Source organism: Euwallacea fornicatus, chromosome 30 (assembly GCF_040115645.1).
Source record: "Euwallacea fornicatus isolate EFF26 chromosome 30, ASM4011564v1, whole genome shotgun sequence".
NCBI lineage: Eukaryota > Metazoa > Arthropoda > Insecta > Coleoptera > Curculionidae > Euwallacea > Euwallacea fornicatus.
The window spans coordinates 102,417-127,885 of NC_089570.1; the positions used below are offsets into that span (position 1 = coordinate 102,417).

Genomic DNA, 25,469 nt, shown 5'->3' on the forward strand with positions numbered 1-25,469 from the left:
AGGAAAATTTACTATTATAGTAGGTAGTCGTTTATTTCAGAAATAATATACCTAAAATTCTGAAATTAATACGCGATTATTAGACATTTTGGCACTACACTTTAGAGGAGACTAAGAAAAGCAGGGCGATGTTTCTCATAAAGATAAAGCCTGCTCTAATTATATATTGCTATGCATTTATTTTTATTTTTATTTCTACTATAGGTACCTACCTAGTGAACTTGTTTGTGCATGTGGAACCTCAATGTACTCATTTGGCCACACTGATTGAACGAAAGTGGCACTTCTCACGATTTAGTGCCACTTCGCACTTCATCTACATTTCCTAGCCGTATCGCTTATTTTTTACGTTATGTACAAAAACAAGGAAGAGAAAACTACACCTATTTAGAATTGGTTTATTACGACATTGTAATCAAGTATTGAAAAAGTCAATCATCGCACATTGAGTTTCCTCTGTTGGAGTTGCTTGTGAAGTAAGAAGACTTCTAGCAGTGCGATTAAGTAGTTTTTGTATAGATTAAACGATTTTTACACCACAGCCTTTTTCACATATACCATAAACATGTCTGTTTTCATAGAAGATGAAACAAATCGATTGTTCAATTAAATAAATTGATAACAATACAAAGTTAACGTGGGCCTCAAAGTAAAGGTACACTTTCCGATACAGCAAAACCGCAAGGATTCAGTATGAATTGGATTGTGAACATAAAATATGATGATTTTGCTACACCTTTTCTCCTGTCTTCACCTACCCTACAGAGCAATTAAGCGAAAGACGTCTTCTTATAGCTACAATATGTAGCACAGAAATGTTCAACCTTTCACCAGCACAAGTATATTCTGAAATTACATGCCGTGTAGCATAACCATGACTTTTTAAGCATTCTAGTTGCATTGCAACATTTAAGAAATCGAGTTAAATAGTTAATGAGCATAAAATTACACATTTCAATAAATATTCTAACAATAATATGTAATTACATGATTTAATAAAATAAAATATGTAACCTTTACACGTTTTTAAAAGCCTGGTTTGAATGGGCGCTTTTCAATTTTACAATATAGTATATTGTATATTACTCTCTAATTGCACAAGTTTTCTGCGCGAATTTGTTAAGCTCAAATTAAATAACGAACACGAAATAACCATTTGGTGCGAGTTGAATACGATACTGTACTACAACTAGTGCACTAAATACAAACTTATGACTTTGGAAGTGTGGAATAGATTGTCCATAGTGATACAGATCTTGGTGCCTGGGCCGTAATCTGTTGATCTATTATCTCAGACCAAAACGCATTATAATTTGAAAATCACGTGATTTTTAAATCACAAAACATTTTTATATGTAATCATAAATCGAACTTGGGGGACTTCCCAAGTGCGTATTTCGTATAAACGATGATTTCTTTGCCTGTTCGCTATTTCTTCTGTTATGTTTCGGAGCAATTCCGACCAATTAACTATTACTAGCTTCCGACTTCTTTATAATGATCTAAATCAACAATTGGTCACCTCTTTTTCATAAACCTATAAAGTTATAATTATTTTTATACCTGTCGCCAAAATGATCGCAACATCACCAGTCATCACTAACCATTCAATAATAGTCACTTTCCTTCAACTTGTGATTTCGGATTGGAATACATTGTGCTTTAAAAATAGCGTGATTTTTTTATTCATAACGCGTTTTGATCACATATCGAGGTGGATTAATTTTAAATATAAATTCCAAATTTTGATTACGCGTTTCGAACTTTCATCAATTTACTTTGACACTCCTAGAAAAATTGTTTCATGCGAGAGTAAGAAAATGCAGAAAACGTAAGTGTAAACGGGTAAAACAACATTTTAGTTCACTCGTAGATAAAAAGAACTCTCTAATCATATTCAGAGAAGAGACTTAAAGCAATATTCAACGACTTACATAACAGTTATATTACTCACAAAAATGTCGCAGCGACAATGTGAATAACGTTCTTCAGTTATCATCACATTTTCGAGAAGGGAAAAAACAAATATAACAATTCTCTAAAAACAAAAACCGAATCTACTACTGTTTGTAAGGTGTGTATTACCTCGACTGATTAATGTCGAGTTCACGTCTGTGCTTGAGCCATTCGTCCTGATTGTTGTTGAACACCTTTTTGGGAGACGGATTTTCCTTTCGTTTTACTCGAAGCATTCGAGGCTGGAAAGGAACGTGCTTTTGCTCCTCGCAGCTGTTTTCCTCTTGAGCATCGAGAAAACGAGGGATTTTGGTTTGGGGCTCGCAATCGCTATGGTCCATTATTGACCTGTACGAAAAAGTGACTTTTTTGCAAATGCACAGCAATACGTAATGAATCCTACACTTACCTCTTATTGGTGACTAATGTTGCTAAATTAAGCAGAGTCTCCGCACCCTCTTTAATCCTCCGTTCCTCGTCGTCTTCAAAATTTATTTTCCTACGCACCACTTTTAACCGTTTCCTAAAAAGAAACTATGTTTAATTTTCTTTCTTAAAAACCCTATCGGGGTTTAATAAACTTTTGTGTCCTCAACTCTAGCCCATTTCTAAACATCGCAACGGTGTTGTGTCCCCGAAATCAAAAATAAACGGGCTTCTTACCTATTTCGGATGATCCTCAAGTCATCGCTTTATCGAAAAAATAATCATTTTTCAAAACACACGTTTTTGAGAGAGCAAGAGAACGCATTGCGACTTACTTGTCTTCGTCGCTCTCGAAAGCCTCGTCTTCATTGTCGCCGCTATCCGCGGCGCTATACGTATGATCTTGACTTGGAGAAGTGGTAATTACCTAATAACGTAGAGTAGGAGAAGATCTCATACAAAAAGAGTTTGTTGTATTGTCTAAGATCTTATACAATACAACAAGTATCTCTCAGCACAACAAATACCTGCATCTCCTGCTTAACTTTATTGACTCTAGCGGCATGCTTCAGGCTTAGCATCACGGCGGCTGCGTCTGCGGCATCCAGTGATTCCTCCTAAAAAAAAGTCGTTTTGTCCTTCGATAATTCTTTAAAAATATCTAAATTATCAAGGATTATAGAAAAGAGGCAACATAGATAGTGTGGTAAAAGGTGCATGACCCCAGAAAAAGTAGCGAGTGAACTAAAACTTAAACCACGCTATATATTATATGCAATCCTACCCCAATATTAGACCTGTACTGACCTGTTCCGATTTCACATTAGGATGTTGCATAGACCGCCCGGTGGCTGCTAATTTTCTGCTCAAATACGGAAACAGTTCAGGATTTGGGAGATTCGCGCCTTTATTGCCGATCATCTCATCCTTAATGGTAGATTGGGTATTTTTCGTAGACGTGGCATAAGCTATTGAGCCTTCAATGGCGGGGCAAGGATAGAAAGGTGACCGATTCAAAGATTCTATTAGGTTCGGTTTGTATTGTGGGTCCACCGTCCACAGTGAGCCTTTGCCCAAGTTCTACCAAAGTAAACAGACATAGTGAATACGTTTGAACAAAACAAGTCCTTTATTATTAACACTTTAACAACAATAAACAAAAAAAAAACGATGATCTTACTTTATTACTTACTGGAACCTTCTCCACCTTTTGGAAGCACTTATTCAATGAGAGATTGTGTCTAACGCTGTTTTTCCAGCCGGTGGGAGCGTTCTTGAAATAAGGAAAATGATCTAGAATCCAGGCGTAAATTTCCTTAACTGGCAAAGCCTTCTGCTTCGAGTCCTCTATGGCCATAAATATGATACAGGAAAATGAATAGGGAGGTTTACTCTGCACGTGCACTTGGGGATCGTACGGCACGTTCAGGCTGCGCATGCTTTGATTACTACTGCTCTGCTTTGGAAGAAAATCCCACATAGTTTTAGAAGGAATGATTATGTAGCTTTACCTGATAGTTGGAATTGGAGGTAGTTTTCGGAGTCGGCGAATTCACGACGGTACAAGTGGAAGACTCAGGCGTGCCGACAGAGGAATCGTCCACGTAGTCGCTCGTGGGCGATTGGTCGGGTAGGAATGACACGTTATTTTTTACAGGAGTGGAAGTGGTGCTACTTGGAGGCGAAGCGTTGATGTTCATTCCTGCGACCAAAATCTAACTTCAATAATAACTATTTTTAACAGTTTTTAGGGTCTGTACCACTACAATGACAAGTACTATCAAATAAGCATTTTTACACCAATGTTTTTCTGTCATTTCTGCCATTATGTTTAACTTTCAACTTAATTTAAACCTTAATTTCCACTAAAAAAAAAAAAAAAAAAAAAAAACAAGGAATCTGATTTAACTTTTCATGTCATCTTAGAGCTATAAAACAAATCATAAGATTCTGCCAGAAAAAATCGGTAAATAATGTTTGGCCCTTTGGATAGTGACTATCCTGTATATTCATCATACAACTTTTATTGAATACTTGTCCATTATTTCCGCACAATAAAAGATAACTGATTCTGTACATATCTGATTCATACTTCTACTCCTAACTACATGTTTCCATACCTTTGAGAACATCTCCCTCATGTAACCAAGACAAACTAGTTAAATCATCGTCGGGTACTTTCTGGCTCTGTGCCACAGCTAACAAAATCGAAATCGGCGATTGAGCATTATTTAAAGGAGTGTATGCAATGGGACTTCCCGGTTCTGACATACGTGGAGCAGCGAGCGCAGCCTCACTTTGGGCTGAGCCTGGTCGCTCAGGTGACATTAAGTTAGTTGAAAGGGATTAATGCTGCAAAACACAACAGTTAGGCTAAATAAATTGTATGTGCTGACTGTTTATGATCTTGAAATTTAGTACTCATAGGCTGCAGCGTTAGAAGCCCAAGAAACAATCGTGTAAGGAATTTTGTCACCAAACACAGAAAACGTCATACTATATATTGACTGATTTACACTGAATTGACAAGTTATCCTCCTTACAGTTTCATCGGTTACTTTGTATATAGTGGCATCCTTAAAGCGATACGACCTTCAGTGACGTCTGCTTACCTAATTGGGCTGAGTTTACGACTTATTTGATATAAATAGTAATACAAATTAATTTAGCACAGTCGTGTCGCAATAAAACATGTTTTCTTTATCGCTTTCTTTACAGATGCTTCATTGACCGAATCACACTAATCACGAAGCTACACACGAATATTTATGTATCAAATTAAAACTGTAAAGTAAACTTCAAAACACTTTAATTTTTCTTCACCACAATTAGAAATAATTTCACAAAAAAATATATGTTTTTTCCTGTCATCAAATCCAGAATTCTGGACATCTTTATCATGGCAACATTTTAGGGTTTTGGGACAGTGCAGTTGCTATGCCAACCGGTTAACCGAGCATCCATAGTTGGGGCGAGTCGCGACACTCCTACGGCGTATCTGTGCGCTTTACTTATGAGGAAACCCGATTGGTTTTCGACGGCGGGCGTCGCAGCTCATTGCAGATCGGTTGCAGCGTCACCGTCTCTATGACAACCACTGGCTCGGTTGCCGTTTTTAAATGATTTTTCCTAAATAATAAGAGGACTTGCTGGGAGATTAGCATCAAAGAATCAATGCCAATGTCAGACGCAAAAATTATGGCTTATATTGCTATGAGAAGTTCAATTAAACATTGACGTAAGAGGTGCATCACGTACGTTTAAAGGATAAGGATTATGCGTTTCATTCGAAAATAGCAATCCTTGCAGCAAATTCAATGCTAGGGACACATGCATTTCGTTGAATTTATCTATGAATGAGACTGGCAAGGTATGATGGTTAGTTAACAAGTAAAAAAAAAACGACAATTTCTTGTTAGAATAACGCAAAAAAAATATATCTAACCAAGTACCTATTGTAACTGACTGATTAAGACCAAAACAAAAAACAAATAAGTAACATTAAATGCTAAAACAATGATGTGCTGTTTCATCCCTTATTCTTAGCCACAAAACAGATACAAACCCACTCATTCTTCAATGCTTACTGCTGATAACTAACATCACACACAACTAATCAATGACAGTAAATTGTTATGTAATTCTAGGGTAGTGAAATATGATCAAAACAGCTATTTTAGGCTTCATTAGTTAACGTTGATTTCTTTATTTTAAAACTACAGTCTATGTCCTACAATAATGTTTATATGAAAGTTCAGGCAGATAGCTAAAACTATGAAATCTCCAATTGTTTTAGTTACATATGCTTCTAATATACAGACATTCGATAGTGGACTATGGATACTAAATAGGCATGCAATTGTACACATTAGGAATAAGGATATTGAAATAGGTTTGCCTAGTATGATAAATATAATAAAGCATATTTTTGGAAAGTTATATGCCACGCGTTAACACATAACCATATTTTTCCAAAATAACTTTGCCCCATCTTGGTGACCCAAGTATGTCTTTTGGTCTCTCTTTGTCTCAGCTTTAATGAGAACAAAGAGACTTTTGCTATGAATCCTTCGTTGAATATAAACGAAAGATTTGGCTAAACAACATTTTTGATTGGGCAATGTAGGTCAAAAATGCGGCCATTAAAACAAATTGTATTTGGCATGCCATAGAACGTGAACCATGGAATTTGTTGCAAGGGATTTTTTGGACAATGCTATTAACTAAAATCGACGAAAACTTTTGGCACGACAGGAGCAACTCACTTGCACTTAAATCACAATAAATTAATGAAAATCTCCTCACCTTTACACAAAATATTCAGGAAAATGTTTGAAGGAAACACTGAAATCAAGACCACACCATTTTCTGCCACAAACACATGATATGTGATTTGTTTGATGCCAGCCCGTTTGACGTTCTTTCAAATTTTCGCGCCATTTAAATTATTTATTTTGGAATTATAGAAAATTGTCGAAGATCTCTTAGAATCGGAAGCGACATGAACAAAAATTTAAAAAATACACTTGTCGAATTGGTATAATCATTTAAAGAAGCCAGAGACCCGTGCCTTTGCTTTTATTTTTATTAATCTTTTCTTACTACTTTTTGGCTGCAATGAGTCTAAGTGGCAATTTATAGATTGCTAGCTCTTGAAAATTAAATTTCATAAAACATGTGTGCTGACATTTGGAATTTAGAATATATTTAAATTTGAAAATCATCTGTAAAAAATAAATTAGAATTTCAAACTTTTATACTGTATATTTGGTTGCAGATACGCAGAAAAAAAATTAGATTTTTTTTTTGTCGAGCTGAATTAGAATAGTTTTCCGCATTAAACAATGAAGTAATGGTCATTTACGTGTAACAAATTGAAAGAACATTATAAGTTAGGTAATATTCAATGTTTTTTTAGTTAAGTTAAAATTCAAGTGAAATTAAGACGTGATAGATCCAAACAAAGTATAAAACGGTCATTATTTACATTCTTGACAAAGTTAAGCTGTGTTGACTACCCCATCTATTCCAAACTTAAAACAATAAGTTCATCACAGTACTGCTCTAAAGTTGTACACACTGCCATAGAAAAAACATTTAGTTCTTTCAAATTTTACATGAAAAATGCTCTGGTGTAATAAATTCAGCAAATGCAAGATAGTACAAAAAGTTCATCAATGAAGATAGCCTATTGGCAGATTTAATGACAATAACGTTTGTGACGTGTGACATTTCGAGAAATGTCATCAGTCATTTCTTAATTTTTTACATTTTCGTTTTGTTTTTGTGTGTGTTTGGCATTTTAAATCTGAATAGTAATCTGGTTCTTTGTATCATAGTAATCATAGTTTAGTGGTTGTTTGTATATAGTTGTAAATGTCTGTAGATGCTGTGCCAAAAACGAGGTAAATAGTAAACTCCTTCAGTTCCTCTTTTACGGTGAGAATCTTAAAATGATATACTGCCTTTCCTTCTGCAATTGTCCCTCTGTTTATATGTTTCTCTTTGTCTGTGAACGTACATTAAAAAAAGACAGTCTCTGGTTTTGACAAGGCCAAGCTATATTTCTAGTCATAATCAAACAAAAACAAGTCGAAAATCAAATCAAATTTAGTGGGGTCCTAGGTAGCTAGATATCAAGCATCAAACTAAGTTTCTAAATTTATTTATCTGATTTTTTAATTGTATTTAAATATATACCAAAGGCCAATCTATTGCCAGCAATACCTGCATTTAATCCAAAATTCAATGACAGCTAAATATCAAAACTCTTTCAAGCCAAAACGGCCTAGTTCGGTAAGCTATCGACAAAAACTGTCTGTTTTAAAGCGAATGATAGTGGAATATGTGCACGAAAATGCAGCACTAGTTGACGAGCTGGAGGAGGTGCAGATCAATATTATCATTAGGAAAGAAGAGAGAAAATTTCTTTTGCGGAAGCTGTGTGAATATGAACCGCAGCTTTGCCAGGAAATACAAAATGTTGCCAAAGGCACAGCCCTTGCCCAATCCACTACAAGTGATGTTAAGAAATCTAGAAAAAAATCATCAGAGTCTTCAGTAACAGAGAGGAGGTCTTCAACTTCAAAGCCTCGGAAACCTAGTGTTAAAAGCAACAAGAAAAAATTTATTCAACCAGTTTTAGTTGATAGTGTTGGAAGACCTTTATTTCCAATTGATCTTGGAAGGTTAACAATTCATTCGTTAGGAGATGTGGTAATAGATCTTCCAGAGTTCCATTGTGAAGAAGCCATTTTCCCAATTGGTTATGTATCAACCAGGATTTATGGCAGTTTAAGAGACCCAACTGTAAAATGCATCTACACATGCAAAATATCAGAAGAAAATGGTAATCCGCTATTTGCCATTGCTTCAGATGATGGCACCTCTGAAATCACTGGGGATACCCCAGACATTTGCCACTCACTACTTCTCCAGCAAATCAACGATGCTCTTTCGCTGAATGTGGTCAGCACTCGACCAAGGGGCAATGAATTTTTTGGCCTGACACATCCGACGGTCCTGCATTTACTTCAGACTTATCCAGGAAGCCGGAAGTGTATTAACTACAAGTGGACGAGGTTTGAAGTTTCAAAGACTGCTGAAACCAGCAAAGACTACAATGATGCTGGTCTGAGCTATGACTATTTACAAAGAAGTATTAATATGTGTAAATATAAGATGGCACCGGATGTGCTACAAAAGCCCAGTGATTATATTGATTCGCTCTAGTTTTGGTACAATAAAAATAAGTGTCCAGGGTTAAACTTCTCTTATGTAGACGGAAATTGATCAAGTACGCTAGAGTAATAAATAAAATAAAGTACACATATTGGGGCTTGTTTAATGTTTAACAGTAGGTATCTGCACATGTAAATACATATACTTACATCAAGACGTCGTCGTAATGCAAGCACAACATCAGTGCATCTCATTCCTTTGCGTGCCGGCGTTACGCCTTGCAATTTTTCCCAATCCCCTCAGTTTTTTTTTTGTTCTTCAGAGAATTGGCGGCCATTCTTGTCGATTCGCCGCCGAGTAAATATCTATAAAGGCCACGACAAAAGCGAGAATTTTACCGGCGGCGCCAAGACCGGTCTGGCTAAGCCGTTTAAGTCTTGACGATCAGGGGCCTTTATGTTAAGGCTTCTTGATATTGTAATATAAGAATTCCAATAAATGTGTGCTCACTGGAAGACTGTAAGAATGATCAAAAACAATCAATCTGAATAAACAAAGTTTAGTACATTTTTTTTGTTCATTTATTTCTCCATATCAAAGCGATATTTCGCGTTGAAGATGGCAATTTCACTCGCTCAATTTTTTAAAATACGGATCTGGCGTCTTTTTCGGTTTAACCGATTTTTTTATTTCGAAATTTGTGAATACACTTAGAAAGGACAGCTCCCTTTAATATCTATGATTCACATGTGTTTTTAGGGAACTGCGAACACTGAGATCACTATGAAAATGGAGCAGAAAGGAAAAACGCGCGTCTACTAAAAGCACTGTTGACCAAAGAACCTCTTCACTTATAAGGTAGGTGCTAATTTTGGTTTTTATTTAAATTGGACAGACTGTTATTAATACCAATAAATAAATAAACTCGTCTCGAGAACGCTAGAAAACCGTTTGTGAGGAGTTAAATACTTGTAGCTACATATACGTCCATATTTTATAATGGGTCGTTATCTAGTGAAACAAGGACCAGAAGAAGTTATTCGTTGGTCTGGTCACTATTGTACATAATAATAATAAGTTCCAGCAGTCTATCTGAGAACACATTAACGAAACGCGAAGCCGAACGCGTCGACTTTTTATAGTTTCTCAGTGAAACATTCCATTGAATAATGGTGGTATAGATCAGGGACCATATTTAGTCAAATAATTTTTATTAGAGAACATCGTTTATGACGATGCAATAGATAGTCACCAACATAATGTAGATTCATGTCATCGGTTGAAATGGGTAGAGAGAGTTGGAGATATCTAATTCGAACCAGAGGAAGAAGTAGTTATTTGCTAAATATATTTGCTGAGTTTCTTGACGTCCACCTGCAAGTATGCGTGCAACGGGAGTTCGACTGGTCATTCCTAAGAAGTGGTCTTAAGGAATTATTTTTAAGATCTTTGACGAGATACGGATTGTATTGCGATTTGCAGCATGTAAATTGTTTGCATAAATATGGACTTACGCTTTGAAAACGGGGGTTTCCATGAGAGCCACTCATTAAGGCACAAGTATTATCTGTGTATAGTTCAGAAACAACGCTACTTCCAGCAGAATTTTACCAATTAAAAAAAGAAGTTTCTACCTCTCCGATGCAGCAGGTAGGAACGCGATAAAACAGTTTGATAAAACACATGAATAAAGTTATTATCATACATATAATATGGAAAAAATAATGACGAGGGCAATTTTTTAATGACCTAACCAGGACCCTTTTTGTAACCAGACAGTGGTGTGGCGACCCGCGAAGCCTCCGATGGCAGGTTGTATTCAAGCCGCGCATAGGGCGTAGGGGTTTATACATCATATCTCGGACTATGATTGCTTCACTATTGCAGAGGCGTATCACTGAAATTTTGCCAATTCGTTTTGCATTTGTAATACGTATTTTCATAATGTGCACAAAGCACACGCGTCTCGGACTTGGGCAAATTAAGTTGCAATTAATGAAAGTAATTATTGCTACTCAGTCTGGGCCCAAATTTCGTGTGGTCATGAATTGAAATTGGGTCAAGGAAAATCATGTGAGGCGCTCATGAATTCGGTCAAGATAGAGATGTAGGGTCTCGAAACCCCCGCCTAACACGACACTAGGCCGTTTAGATTAAGATCTCATCATCTAATCTTTGTCCTGGGTAGGACCGATAATTTATATTATTTGGACAAATTCTTGAACAAATTGAACGCATTTTCTAGCAGATACAGTGGCACAAAAAAGTCTCCGTACGGTTAGTTATCACACAAACTTATGGAGTTTTAGAGGCAACACAAATAGTTTATCAACAAAATATATAACAATCTATAACAAGGAACATTCCTTAGTCCATTAACAATGATAATCAAGAAGTGAGTCGAAGAAATTCCAATTTTAAACGAACTTTTCTTAATATTGGACACATTATTGACTAAACTAATATTAACTAAATTTAATTGAATTATTGGAACAATAAATGTTTAATATTTTATGGCGTTTCCTTTAGACTTTAACACTGCATGTAATAGTCGATTCATAGAATTAACTAAATTTGATGTTACATTAGGCGGTACTTTGGACCATTCTTTTAATAATGCTTCTTTTAAGTCATTTTTATTAGTAATTGTATATGATCTTATTTTTCGCTCCAAGTGTTCCCACAGATGCTCAATCGGATTTAGATCAGGCGATTGGGGTGGGTGATTTAAAATACTCTTAACGTTAAGCCATTCTTTTGCTAGACGCGTGGTACGTTTTGGATCATTGTCTTGCATAAAAATAAAAGATCTACTAAGGCTCAACTTTTCCGCACTAGCTTTAAGATTTGTTTTTAAAATGTTCACATACGCTTTACTGTCCATTATTTCGTCAACAAAACACAGATTGCCTATTCCTGCTGCCGACATGCAACCCCAAACCATAACGCTTCCGCCTCCATGTTTGACCGTTGCAGATAAATTTTTGATTTCAAACTCAGTATTCGGTTTTCTCCACACTTTTCCTTTGCCATCCAATCCATGAATGTTAAATTTGCTCTCGTCACTAAAAATTATGTTGTTCCAGAAGTCCTGGTCCTTATTTAAATGCTCTTTAGTATATTTCAACCGTTTTAGCCTGTTTGCTTTCGAAAAAAAGGGCTTTTTGCGGATGGATCTGGCTTTATAACCGTTGCATCTTAGAAAGAACATTTCGAACCGTTTCGTCACTACAATTTAGGTTTAAGTCTTTTTTTTATTTTTATTGATTTGCGTGGCGGTTACTTTTGGATTTTTCTTAATGTGACGCACAATATATCGTTCCTCTTGCGCTTTCAGAGTCTTTGGGCGTCCAGTTCTTGGTCTTGTTTTTACCATACCATGTTTTCCATAGCGCTCAATTGTATATTGTACCGTTGACTTAGATCTCTTTACCATGTTTGCTACTTTAGCCATTGAATGGCCATCACAATACAATTTAATGATTAACTGCCTCAAATCGGCATCAATTTCACGATTTTTTGAATTCATGATGTACTCTTTGAGATGTTTTTAGTAACTGATACATATTATTGCGAAGCTAACCACATAGGAATTTTTATTTATCGGCGTTCCTTCGCAGCAAAAAAGATTATTGCGTACATCTTTGAATCGTACGAAGACTTTTTTGTGCAAGAATATGTCCAATATTACGAAAAGTTCGTCTAAAATTGGAATTTCTTTGACTAACTTTTTGATTATCATTGTTAATGGACTAAGGAATGTTCCTTGTTGTAGATTGGTATATACAGTGGTGGCCATAGAAATAGGACCACTACTGGTTCAATTTTAAATATGGAGAAGAGTTTATTGAAAGTTATTCTATCTCGTTCGAAATAGGGTTCTAAATTTCACCAAGGTTGGTAATTATGTGTGTCAATAGAAACCAGGGGAATTACCTTATACTAGAATTGTACTTCCCCTGTTTCGTTCAGACAGTCAAAACTAAGGTGGTCATAATAATAGGACCAGTGTATTAAAAGCTCGTTATTTTTTTAATAACTTTCATAATTCCTCATTCATTAGAATAGCAATTGAAAGGTAAGTCTAATTAATTATTTCGAAGGATTTTGATGCATTTTAATAATTAATATACAAACAGATGGGGCGTAAAAACCACTGTTCTTTAACTGAAAGAATTAGAATATAAACACTTAGAGATGAGGGCAATTCCCTGCGTCGAATTTCTCAAAAACTAGGAAGATCGAAAACGTTAATAATAAATGCTCTCAAACACGAAGAACAACAAGAAAATCGCGGTCGTAAGAGGAAAACAACCATTTTGACCGACCGCCGAATAAAGCGAGAATCCCAAAAAAACCCTTTTTTAAGTTCCAAAGAACTTCAAAAGGTCCTAAAATTGGAAATAAGTTCCAGAACTATCCGAAGACGATTGCAGGAAGTTCATTTACATGGCCGAGTGGCTCGGAAGGTACCGTTGTTATCAAAAACAAACAAATTAAAAAGAATAAAATGTGCGAAAAATCATCTTCGCTTTGAAAACGAAGATGATAATATAAAATTGTGGAAAAATGTTCTTTTTTCGGTTGAAACAAAAATTAATTTGTTTGGTTCGGATGGTCGACGGTACGTGAGGCGGCCACCAAAACAGGAATTGCTTCCAAAACATACTCTAAAAACCCTTAAACATGGAGGTGGTAATATAAAATTGTGGGGTTGCTTCTCTTGGTTCGGTGTTGGTCCTATTTTTTGGATAAAAGGAATCCTGAACCAAGAGGAATACCTTAAAATAATGAAAAATGTTATGCTATCATATGCTTCGGAAGAAATGCCATTAATTTGGAAATATCAACAAGATAATGATCCGAAACATACGGCTAGGCGAGTGAAACAATTTTTTCAAAATGAAGCAATTTCTGTTGTGCCATGGCCTTCACAATCGCCGGATCTGAATCCCATCGAAAATCTTTGGGTACACCTTAAGGCTGCTGTGAGGAGTCATCAGGTCAAAAATAAAGAAGAACTGTGGTCCGTAGTCCAACGGGAATGGGAAGCTATTCCTGTTGAGCTCTGCCAGCGTTTAATAAGATCAATGCCTAAAAGATTAAAGGCAGTGATTGCCCAAAAGGGAGAAGCAACGAAATATTAAACATTAGGCCATATTCAATTGCTAATTTCGTTTTTTTTTTCCTTTTTTTTTTGATAATGTTTTACCGGTCCTATTTTTATGACCACATATTTATTTTGTTTTTATTGTTTTATTGAAGACTTTTATTTATTTTTCGTTAAATTATATTTTTGTATATTGTTTTCTTTATTATTAAATGTATTCTAGTTTTTTTTTGTTCAAATTTTTTATCTCTTTACTGATAAAAATAAAAAATTGAAATTTTTGAAGTGGTCCTATTTTTATGGCCACCACTGTATTTTGTTGATCAACTATTTGTGTTGTCTCTAAAACTCCATAAGTTTGTGTGATAACTAACCGTACGGAGACTTTTTTGTGCCACTGTATATCACATCCTATGTCTTGTGGCCGAGTTGGCTCGAATGTACGGTTTCAACTACAGTCGAACCTCCATAACTCGAATTTTAAGGGACCGCAAAATAACTTCGAATTAAAGAGAAAAAAGTGGATAATAAAATAAATAATATTTATTGCATTACACATACAAATATTTGATTTAAAAAAATATATTACATATCGGACTAAATAAAACATTTAAATCTATACATACAGTTACTCACATAATTGAGTATACACCTCTGAATTTATCAAATATGGTTCTAATTTTCAAATTTTAACCGACTTTTTGAATGCCGATTCTGCATCTAAATAAGTCTTACAATGTCGACAACATTATAATAAAAAAAGAAATTTCAAAAAAGTGCTTTTACAACGGATTTTGAATATTTTAAAAAATCAAAGCGAATTACGATGACACAAAATTGAAGATACGCCTGCAAATAATCTATAAAATATCTACGGAATTTAGAAAAAAATGTTGTTTATGCACTTAGGAATTCTTGGTTTTATATATCAGTTGTTTTCTGTAGTTACTTGCATTAGTAAATCATCTTAAACAAAAATGGCACGTGTTCGAAGCGAAATATCAATTGATATAAGAAAGCAAATTATAAAGTGGTATTGCCAAGGAAAATCGTTTCGTGAAATAGGAAAATTGATTGACAAAAACCATTCCACAATAAAGAAGATTATTAATCGATACAGATATGAAGGAACAATCGAAAATAAACCTGGAAGAGGAAGGAAAAGGATCCCGAGTTCTCAAGATGAGCGTTTTATATTGCAACAAATTAAAGGAAATCCTAAAAGAAGTGTTGCACAACTACGTCAGGAGGTCGAGGAAAGAATACATCGGACGACATCCAATGAAACAATACGAAGAGTATTTCGGAACAACAATTTTCATGGTAGAATTGCACGTAGGAAACCCTTCATCTCCAAACGAAATCGTCTTAAAAGATTGGAATTTGCCAAAAAATATGTTAATTGTGATGTATCGTTTTGGAACAACGTAATATTTTGCGATGAGACCAAAATCAATTTATTTGGCTCTGATGGTCGTCAAATTGTCTGGAGAAAGCCTTCAAAACAGAGCACACCGTTCCTGCTGTAAAACACGGAGGTGGTAGTGTACTATTGTGGAGGAACTGGGACTTTGGAATTCATCGACGGCATTATGAATAAGGAGAGATACCTGGAAATAAAAAAAAATAAAAATAAATAAACAATATAATTCCTTCCTAAATAAGAAGGGGCTATCGGCCTACGTGGCCTTTCTGCCCATGTTGGTATTTACAAGTGTTATAATGATAGTAATCGTAGTCTCAAAAACAGTATCATCCACAACAATCATCCCAAAACCACCAGCACCAATCACACTCAGTAGACCAACCAACATCCAACTTTCACAGCACTGAACAAAAGTGTAAGCATATCAGGCACATCAAACATCCCACATCTAATCTATGTCTTGGTAGTGTTCAATCAGAGTTGTGCCCGGTGTGAGGTAACGTGAGTTTCTAGTCTGTCGGTCAATGCACAGTCCAACAACGATGACCCAGTTTTCTCTTTGTCTTTCCACTTTTTTTGTATTTGTAATAGTCTGTATGAAATTTTTGTCATGTTAGTTTTTTCGTATAGCGCTTCGTTGGAAGAATTCTACAGTGGATTATCCGGGTGACGAATTTTTGTAATTCGTCTTAAAGTTATTTGCTCTGTAGTTTGTATGTATTTTTTTGTTTTGTTAGTTGCGTTTGCCATAATTATGTTACCGTAGTCCAGTAGTGGTCTACAAATGGATTTATACAGGATGGCCCATTGAAAACGAAACAGAGGCATTTGCGGGTACTTAGAAATGTATATTTGAAAAATGCTCGGACACGTAAACTTTATATTCGAGGGGGACACATTATAAACGTATACTCGCTCCTTTCGCTTCAACGCCCTAGCCGGGGTGAGTTAAACCCTTAAAATCTTAAATGGAAAGTATGGTCGAGTAGCACCTTGTTTGAAAGGTCTTTCGATTCTCGTTATAATGATACCCAAATTAACTAACTATTATTCAGTAGTTTTCGAGAAATTTGGAAAAATGTGATTAAATTGCCAACAAGTGGAATGCTCTGTTAAAATCGTAAATTAGGAAAATAATCAGTAGTGACTATTAATTGTAAACTGACCAGATTAAGTTTAGTTGTACTATTTCACCAATTGTTATTGCTTTCGAATAATAAAAAAAAATGGATTGGGCGAAGAGGTCCTATAGAGTGGCCGGCTAGGTCTCCAGACTTGACTCCGTTAGACTACTTCTTATGGGGCCATTTGAAAAGCAAGATCTACGCAACAGAACCGGAGTCTCTGGAAGAATTGCGACGACGAATTGTTAATGAATGCCGTCTGATAACTCCACAGATGCTTCAAAATGTTAGGACTCGTTTTGAACAGAACTTGTATTACTGCATGGAAGCTAATGGTGAACAGTTTGAGTATCTTATCAATTAAAAGAACTTTTGTTAATGTTTTACTATTAATTTGCCTAATTTACGATTTTAACAGAGCATTCCACTTGTTGGCAATTTAATCACATTTTTCCAAATTTCTCGAAAACTACTGAATAATAGTGAGTTAATTTAGGTATCATTATAACGAGAATCGAAAGACCTTTCAAACAAGGTGCTACTCGACCATACTTTCCATTTAAGATTTTAAGGGTTTAACTCACCCCGGCTAGGGTGTTGAAGCGAAAGGAGCGAGTATACGTTTATAATGTGTCCCCCTCGAATATAAAGTGTTATAAAGTTTACGTGTCCGAGCATTTTTCAAATATTCATTTCTAAGTACCCGCAAATGCCTCTGTTTCGTTTTCAATGGGCCACCCTGTATATCTTGGATGCTGTGTTAGTGCTGATTCCTTTGTCCTTGTAAGTCAGCACTCTAAAGTGTTTTGCTCTTTTGGTCATTTCTGCTCTCATGTTTTGTAAGTGTTTTGTAAATTTCATTTTAGGGTCTAAAGTGATACCCAGATACTTAACGAACTTACTTGGTTTGGTGATGTTTCCGTCGGCAGTAATTGTAGGTGAGCTAAGTCCTATTTTATGATTTGAGAGCAGAAGCTGGTTCTTTTTTGAATTAGGTGTTAATCTCCATTTGTAGAACCACTTCATAGTTTCGTCTGTAAGGGATTGAAGTCTTTGTGTCGCTTTCACGGTTGTCTTGTCGTGTACAATAAGTGCGGTATCGTCTGCGTATTGATAGATGTATGCGGCACTATCAATATTACCTTTGTCTAGTCGATTGTGATTGTATATATCGTGGCAATATATGTTATACAGAAGCGGAGACAGTGGAGAGCCCTGAGGGAGACCTTGTTCAAGAGAGACAGGGGATGATAATGCGTCGTTAACACGTATTTCCATCTGTCTATCCAAGAGTAGATTTTTAATGCTGTGTGTTAAATAATGTGGAGTACCTAGTTGGTAGAGTCGGAAAAGCATGCCCTTATGCCACACACTGTCGAAAGCTTTGTTGATGTCCATCAGAAGAGTTGCCATTCGCCCGTTTGTTAAGTGCGTGGCCTGTATGTTGCTGGTCAGGATGAACAAGAGATGGATAGTTCAGTTTCCATTTTTAAAGCCACACTGATAACTTGGAATGTATCTCTTGGTTAAATGCTCCAGTCTCTTCTTAATGATTTGTTCAAATAGTTTCCTCATCACTGGTAGTAGAGTAATTGGTCTATAGTTATGTGTTTGTGAGTTATCTAGTCCGCTTTTAGGAACTGGTATTACTATACCTTTATTCCATATATGTGGGATTGCTCTGTTTTCAAGACATTCATTAAGTTTTCCAAGAATGAGCGTTTGTGTGTTAGGTGTTAGGTTTTGTAAGATTTTGTTTTGTATGTTGTCTTTTCCTGGTGCAGTGTTCTTCAGTTGTTGTAGTGTGTCTTCGTATTCTTTGTCGGTAATTAAAAAAATAATTTGCATCGTTCAGCTGAAAAATTAAAAATGCCTCGATGTTACTACTTTCACCAAGACAACGATCCCAAACACACTGCGGCTATAGTTAAGCAGTGGCTAATATACAACGTTCCTCGATTAGTAAACCCACCCCCACAATCACCAGATATCAATCCCATAGAAAATTTGTGGATGGATATGAAAAGGACCCTTAAAAAAAACAATCTTCAAATATCTTCCAACTCAAGCAAGATATTATTGATGCATGGGAAAACATCCAGTCTTCCGTTACGAAAAATTTGGTAGCATCTATGCCAGATCGTCTAAAGGCCGTAATTGATGCTCAGGGATTTGCAACCCATTATTAAACAAAATTATCCTTAGAAATTCACTATTATTAAGCGGTATATCTTTAATTTTGTGTCATCGTATTTCGCTTTGATTTCATAAAATATTTAAAATACGATGTTAAATTGATTTTTTGCAATTTCTTTTTTTAATATACAGGGTGTCCTCGAATTACGTGGCCAAAATAATACCGCAGATTGTTTGAGTGAAAATAAGTCGACTTAACTAAACTTCCCTCAGTCCAAAAGTTGATAATTATGGAGCTACAGGGTGTTAAAGTTGAAAAAAAAAATCACATTTTCTTTAATATGTTTCGATTTCTTTGAGTTAATTTCACGAAATTTCATATTTGAGGGTGTTTTAGGATACGAAATTCAAATTTATTAACGATTTAGTTGTTTCTTCTAGGGGGCGCCACAAGCGACCATTAGGACACATTTAAATCTCTGTAACTTTTTCGTGCCACGGTGTATATTATTTTGGTATTTAAAAACCTTTTTCCCTACCTTTTATACTTAGAAAAGGTATACTTTATTGACGTCGCTAGAAGCAACGGTTTTGGAGAAAAATGCATCTAAGCCTGATGATGCATGCAAATTACCTTAAAATTATTTTCCGTTAAAAAAAATTAAGTTTTTCAAAAATAATTATTAGTAAAGGTATAACAATAAGTTTTCAAAATCAGATATTATTTTGACTATTACAACGGCAAAGTCCATAAACTAACAGCATATCCACCATTTCAGAATAAGTGAATTTATTAGCCATACTTATGGATATTTACAGGAACAAGAAGCGAAACTGACAAGAAAAACTGAGGGCTAAATAAAAAAACTGAGATTTGAGAAACAAATTCAAGTGTTAAAATGTCAATTAAAAACATAGCCAACTGAGTTATTTACTTAAAAGCGCCAACGCAAATATGCAGCGCATTAGAATTATGCGTTTTTCTCCAAAACCGTTGCTTCTAGCAAAGTCAATAAAGTATACCTTTTCTAAGTATAAAAGGTAGGGAAAAAGGTTTTTAAATACCAAAATAATATACACCGTGGCACGAAAAAGTTACAGAGATTTAAATGTGTCCTAATGGTCGCTTGTGGCGCCCCCTAGAAGAAACAACTAAATCGTTAATAAATTTGAATTTCGTATCCTAAAACACCCTCAAATATGAAATTTCGTGAAATTAACTCAAAGAAATCGAAACATATTAAAGAAAATGTGATTTTTTTTTTCAACTTTAACACCCTGTAGCTCCATAATTATCAACTTTTGGACTGAGGGAAGTTTAGTTAAGTCGACTTATTTTCACTCAAACAATCTGCGGTATTATTTTGGCCACGTAATTCGAGGACACCCTGTATTGTTGTTGAAGTTGTATCAATTATATAGAGAGAGATATGTTATTCCAAAAGCTGTTTAAATTGAAAAAATAGACCTTTATTTGATAAAATCAGAGGTGTATACTCAATTGTGTGAGTAACTGTATGTACAGTGACTCACGAAAATATTCGGACATCTACACTTAACGTTTTCTTTTATGTATTATTATAACGTAAATAACCAATTATGAACTAGGACGTTGGAATATATTTGGTATCAGCTTTTTCTTGCAATCAATGTAAAAATATATTTAATATTAACTAACAATACTAGAAAATCAAACAAAAGTTACAAAACTACACATTTTTGGCATCACAAAAATTTTCGGACAGTAGAGTTTTGAGCACGTTAAGAACAAAATATAAGTTATTTATATTTAAACACGAGTAATATTAATATTTTGTGTGTCCTCCTTTATTGTCTATAACGGCTTGAAGCCGTCTAGGCATAGACAAAACAATTTTTTTAATTAAATTAAGGTCAATTTTGCGCCACTCTTCCAGTAACACTCTTTTTAGCTCATTTTTATTTGATATCGAATGTGATCTTACTTGCAAATCCAACTGATGCCATACATTTTCAATTGGATTAAGATCCGGAGACTGAGCTGGGGTTTTAAGGACCTTTGGACAGTTATAGAGCATCCACTCGTTAACAACCATTGCGTTGTGTTTGGGATCATTGTCTTGATAGTACTTAAAGCTTTCTTGAATATCCATATCAGTAGCACTTTTTAACAAATTATTTTTTTAAATGTTTAAATAAACCACTTTGTCCATTATCCCATCAATGAAAACTAATTCCCCAACCCCTTTGGACGAAATGCAGCCCCACACCATCACTGATCCGCCACCGTGTTTCATAGTAGGACGTAAATTGCTACTTTTAAGTTCTTCATTGGGTCTCCTCCATATCATTTGTCGTCCATCCGACCCGAATATATTGAATTTTGATTCATCCGCAAATATTACATCGTCCCAATAGTTTTCAGGTTTTAAAATCATCTCCGATGCAAATTCTTTTCTAAACTTCTTATTTTTGCAATGAAGCCATGGCTTTTTTCTAGGTACTCGACCATTAAAACCATTTGCTCTTATACAGTACGCGACAATAAAATAGCACACAGTGAAACTTATGTCAAAAGTCATTTGTAATGCATTTTATTTAATAATTTTTTGTTAACTTATGTAATACATAACAAAGGAGAATGATTGCTTTACCATTTTTATGGAAAAGAGGTGTTAATAACTAATACAATCAAAATCGTGAAAAGTTAACGCGACAAAATAATAGCACATTCTTCAAAAATAACTAATATTACAATTATTTAATTAACAAAACTTAATATATTTTTAAGCTAGTACTTTGTACTACCACCTTTATTTTTTATCATCTCTATAAGACGATCTGGTATTGATTTGAATAATTTTTTAATATATTTTCTAGGAATCTTATTCCATTCATAAATAATACAATTTTTTAAATCTTCTGCATTATTAAATTGTCTGCCATTTTTGTACACAGCTCTTGCAAGTTTACCCCAACAATTTTCGATTATATTCAAATCGGGTGATCTTGCTGGCCATTCCAAAATAGTAATATTATTCGTTTCAAAATTCTCTTTAACGCACTTTGCGGTGTGCACAGCTGCGCTGTCTTGTTGGAAAATAAAATTTTCTCCTGATATTTGTGTAGCATACTTTTTAAGTTGTGTATCAATTAATTTTATGTACTCACGACTATTTAACCGTCCTTTAATAAAGTTCAATTCAGTCTTTCCTCTATACCCGATACCAGCCCAAATCATAAGGCTGCCTCCACCCATTTGCCGACGACTTAAATAAACTTTCTCCTTTCTCAAATCATGATAGTGATGATTCCACCCATCTGGTCCATCAAGATTTAATTTTTTTTCATCACTAAATATAACACATTTAAATTTTTTTATAGATTTCAGATGTTTTGTCGCAAACTGCAAACGAGCCTCTTTGTGCCTTGAAGATTTTTTTTTTTTTTTTCTTTCCAGTAACTATCTACAATCTGCTTACATTTGTACTTCAGAAAGCATTCAGAAGATCAGATGAATCATTAAACTTAAATTAATCTGTACTCGTAACACAGCTCAGTAGTCGCATACGATTTTTAACGAATGTGACTTAATCAATTTCAAACATTGCTAGTAGCGAAAGTAAGAACAAAACAACTAATAAAATAAACTAAAACTATAAGCGATTCTAGAACCTCTTCGGTATGGCTCTTTTGAGTCTTCTCTCCCGATTATCATTTAATAAGTTGGTGGCCAGGGGGTTCGGGTGTCCCTCAATTCTACTCTGGTACTTTGCTGCTAACCGACTAATCTCCCCTTGGACTGTGGAGATATTCAGATCTTGATGAATTGTTGCATTACTGACGAACCACGGAGCATTTAGTATTTGCCTTAGTGTTTTTGACTGAAATCTTTGTAAGATTTCTAGGTTGCTTGTACTGGCTGTTCCCCAGAGCTCGATGCCATAGGTCCAGATAGGCTTCAATATTGTTTTATATAGTAGGATCTTGTTTTCCAAGCTTAACTTGGATTTTTTTCCAATCAGCCAGTACATTTTCCTAGATTTTATGCCCAGTTCTTTTCTTTTCTTTTGGATGTGGATTTTGTAAGTCAGTCTCTTGTCAAGGTGCATGCCAAGGTATCTTCCGTGATTTGCAGTTTGGATCGGCGTGTTATTGATGGTTATGGTAGGACAGGTGCCTCTTTTAAGAGTGTAGAGTACCTGAATGCATTTTCCTTCATTAACCTGGATCTTCCACTTTTTTAGCCAAATTTCCAAGATCTTGATATGCTCTTGCAAAATTTGGGTTGCTTCCACTGCAATGTGGTGTGAGGCCAAAAGTGCGGTATCATCTGCAAACGTTGCAGTAAGAATCCTTCCATCTTGGGACAGGTCAGACGTATACAATGTATAAAGCATGGGTCCCAGAACTGACCCTTGAGGTACCCCAGAGTTTATATCGAAAAAATTTAAAATCTCCTCATTGATTTTCACCTGAGCGAGTCGGTTGTTAAGATACGATTTCATTAAAAGATAGAACTGGGGTAGCCATTCCTTAATTTTGTACAGTAGTCCTTGGTGCCATACTCTATCGAAGGCTTGTCTTATATCCAGGTATACAGCTGGACAGTATGTTTTGTTCTCAAAGCTCTCCCCAATTTTATTAACCACCCGGTGAATTTGTTCCATGGTTGAGTGTTTGGCTCGGAATCCGAATTGGTGATTTGGAATTTGATTGAGTTCCTCCTCTTGTTTTTTAAGTCTTGACAGGAGAACTTTCTCAAATACTTTGGAGAGTAATGGAAGGAGGCTGATAGGCCTGTATGATTCTGGATTGCCACTCGGTTTTCCTGGCTTTAGAATCATAATTATTTGGGAGACTTTCCACTGGTTTGGTACGCAGTTTGTTCTTAAGATAGAGTTGATTAGTTGATTGATGTAACATATGGTCTTTTTGCCTAGATTCTTGAGTATTTCTGCCGTAATTAGGTCGTAGCCTGGAGCCTTTTTATTTTTTAGAGACATTATTATTGCTTTAATTTCACTTGGCTTGGAAAATTTCAGTGGTTTGTTCATTGGGAGGGGTGATTGCAAGAACAAGCTTACATGTTCTTCCCAGGGGTAATCCGCCTCTGCTTGGTCGGTTTGGTAAATTTTTGCAAGATGGTCTGCAAATACTTGCGCTTTGTCACTATCGCTTCTTGCCCATCCTTGATCAGTTCTGATAGGTGGAATGGGAACTTGTGGCCTTTAAAATTTTTTTGTTGCCTTCCAGAGCGAGTGGTTAGTGTTTGGTCCCGGAGAGAGGTTGACAAGGAAATCCTGCAATTCCTTATTTTTATGCTCGTTAATTGTGTTTTTTAGTTCGTTTGTAATCGCATTAAGCATGGCCTTGTCTTCAGGTTTCCTGTAGTTTTGCCATTCTTTTCTTTTTCTTCTCTTGTCTTTGACCAGGTCTGTGATTCTCTTCGGGTAAAAGTACTCGTTTTTACTTGTAAGCTCTGGGGTGGCTTTTTGAACTGCTTCCTGGATTATCCTATTTAATAGTTCTGTTGCAGAATCAATATCATCTTGGTTTTTCAGTCTTATGCGCAGGTCAATTTGGTTATCGACGTACCTTCTGAATGAGTCCCAGTCTGTTTTATGATTGTACAGGTGGGGAGGCTTCTTCTTGAACAAAATTTTACTACTAACAAATAACTCAACTCCAGAGTGGTCTGACGAGAGCTCGTAGTTGGGTTGTATGTGACAGTTAGCAGAGTTTAATCCAGATGTAATGAAAAAGTCAAGTAGATCGGGCGTTTTATTAGGATCCGTTGGCCAGTATGTGGGATGGCCAGTAGATACCATTGCGAGGTTTTTATTGGTGATATACCTATTCAGAACTCTCCCTCTAGTTGTATCTAATCTTGAGCCCCATTCTGTATGCTTCGCATTGTAATCACCTCCAACTATAAATTTTTTACCTAGTGTTTTAAAAAAAATTGTCGATCATTTCTTGGCTCAGTGAGTGTTTGGGGGGTGCGTAGACGGCCGAGATTGCAATTGAGCCCATTGTTGTTTCTACTTTAACTGAAGTTGCTTGTAGATAGTCTAACTGAAATTTTTCCATGACATAGTGTTTGATGTTATCTTTAATTATGATAGCAGTGCCACCGTGTGCTTTTCCATCTGGATGTTGTGTGTCATGTAAAGTGTATTCCAAGATTTTAAAATAGGATTTTGAAGTGAAGTGGGTTTCTGATATTAACAAAATGTCCACAGAATAAGTTTTTAGAAAAAGTTCTATTTCTAACCGATGCTGGCATAGGCCGTTGGCATTCCATAGTGCGATGTGTAACGTGTTATGGTCCATTGGTAAATTTGTTTATGAGTGTGGTGAGCAGGTTTAACAGGGTTGATAGTTGTTCGGCTTGTTTGACCAGAAGACTTTCCAATCTGGTGAAAGCTTGTGATATTTCGCTTGTGTGATGTGAATTTGTGCTATGTGAATTTGTGTTATCCGGAGTGATTCCCTGGACTACTTGGGCAAAAGTTTGTGAGTTGCGTTGAGTTATAGGCATCGAAGTGCTTGGTCTCTTGGGGCTTGAACCGGGTTGAGATAGGTGTCTACCATTGTTGTCATTTCTTGTGGTGATGTACTGGTTTTC

General features: G+C 35.7%; 3 protein-coding genes across 10 annotated transcripts in view; 2 read left to right on the top strand and 1 right to left on the bottom strand.

Moving 5' to 3' along the window:
- Positions 1-384: 384 nt before the first annotated feature.
- LOC136347822 (forkhead box protein N2-like) lies at positions 385-6,819 on the bottom strand. 8 transcript variants are annotated; one of them, XM_066298147.1, is made up of 10 exons: positions 6,688-6,819; positions 4,503-4,734; positions 3,894-4,084; positions 3,575-3,838; positions 3,190-3,462; positions 2,910-2,999; positions 2,718-2,809; positions 2,620-2,646; positions 2,366-2,479; positions 385-2,304 (listed from the first exon to the last, which is right to left on the bottom strand). In XM_066298147.1, the coding sequence occupies exons 2-10, from the start codon at positions 4,708-4,710 to the stop codon at positions 2,082-2,084; spliced, it is 1,482 nt and encodes a 493-aa protein (XP_066154244.1). In that variant the 5' UTR covers positions 4,711-4,734; positions 6,688-6,819; the 3' UTR covers positions 385-2,081. The 8 variants fall into 8 exon arrangements, with proteins under 8 accessions (XP_066154244.1, XP_066154242.1, XP_066154243.1 ...); XM_066298145.1 differs by having other exon boundaries at positions 3,563-3,838; XM_066298146.1 differs by having other exon boundaries at positions 3,575-3,841.
- An 828-nt stretch (positions 6,820-7,647) lies between these two features.
- The window catches only part of LOC136347820 (interference hedgehog-like), a 52,233-nt gene continuing 34,411 nt past the window's right edge, over positions 7,648-25,469 (top strand). The window contains exons 1-2 of the mRNA XM_066298138.1: positions 7,648-7,787; positions 9,823-9,921. The gene's annotated coding sequence lies outside the window, so the exon portion shown is untranslated. The remainder of the gene's footprint in view (positions 7,788-9,822; positions 9,922-25,469) is intronic.
- Positions 7,856-9,214, top strand: LOC136347825 (transforming growth factor beta regulator 1). The gene has a single exon (XM_066298157.1). It carries the CDS (start codon positions 8,131-8,133, stop codon positions 9,112-9,114), a length of 984 nt encoding a protein of 327 aa, XP_066154254.1. The 5' UTR covers positions 7,856-8,130; the 3' UTR covers positions 9,115-9,214.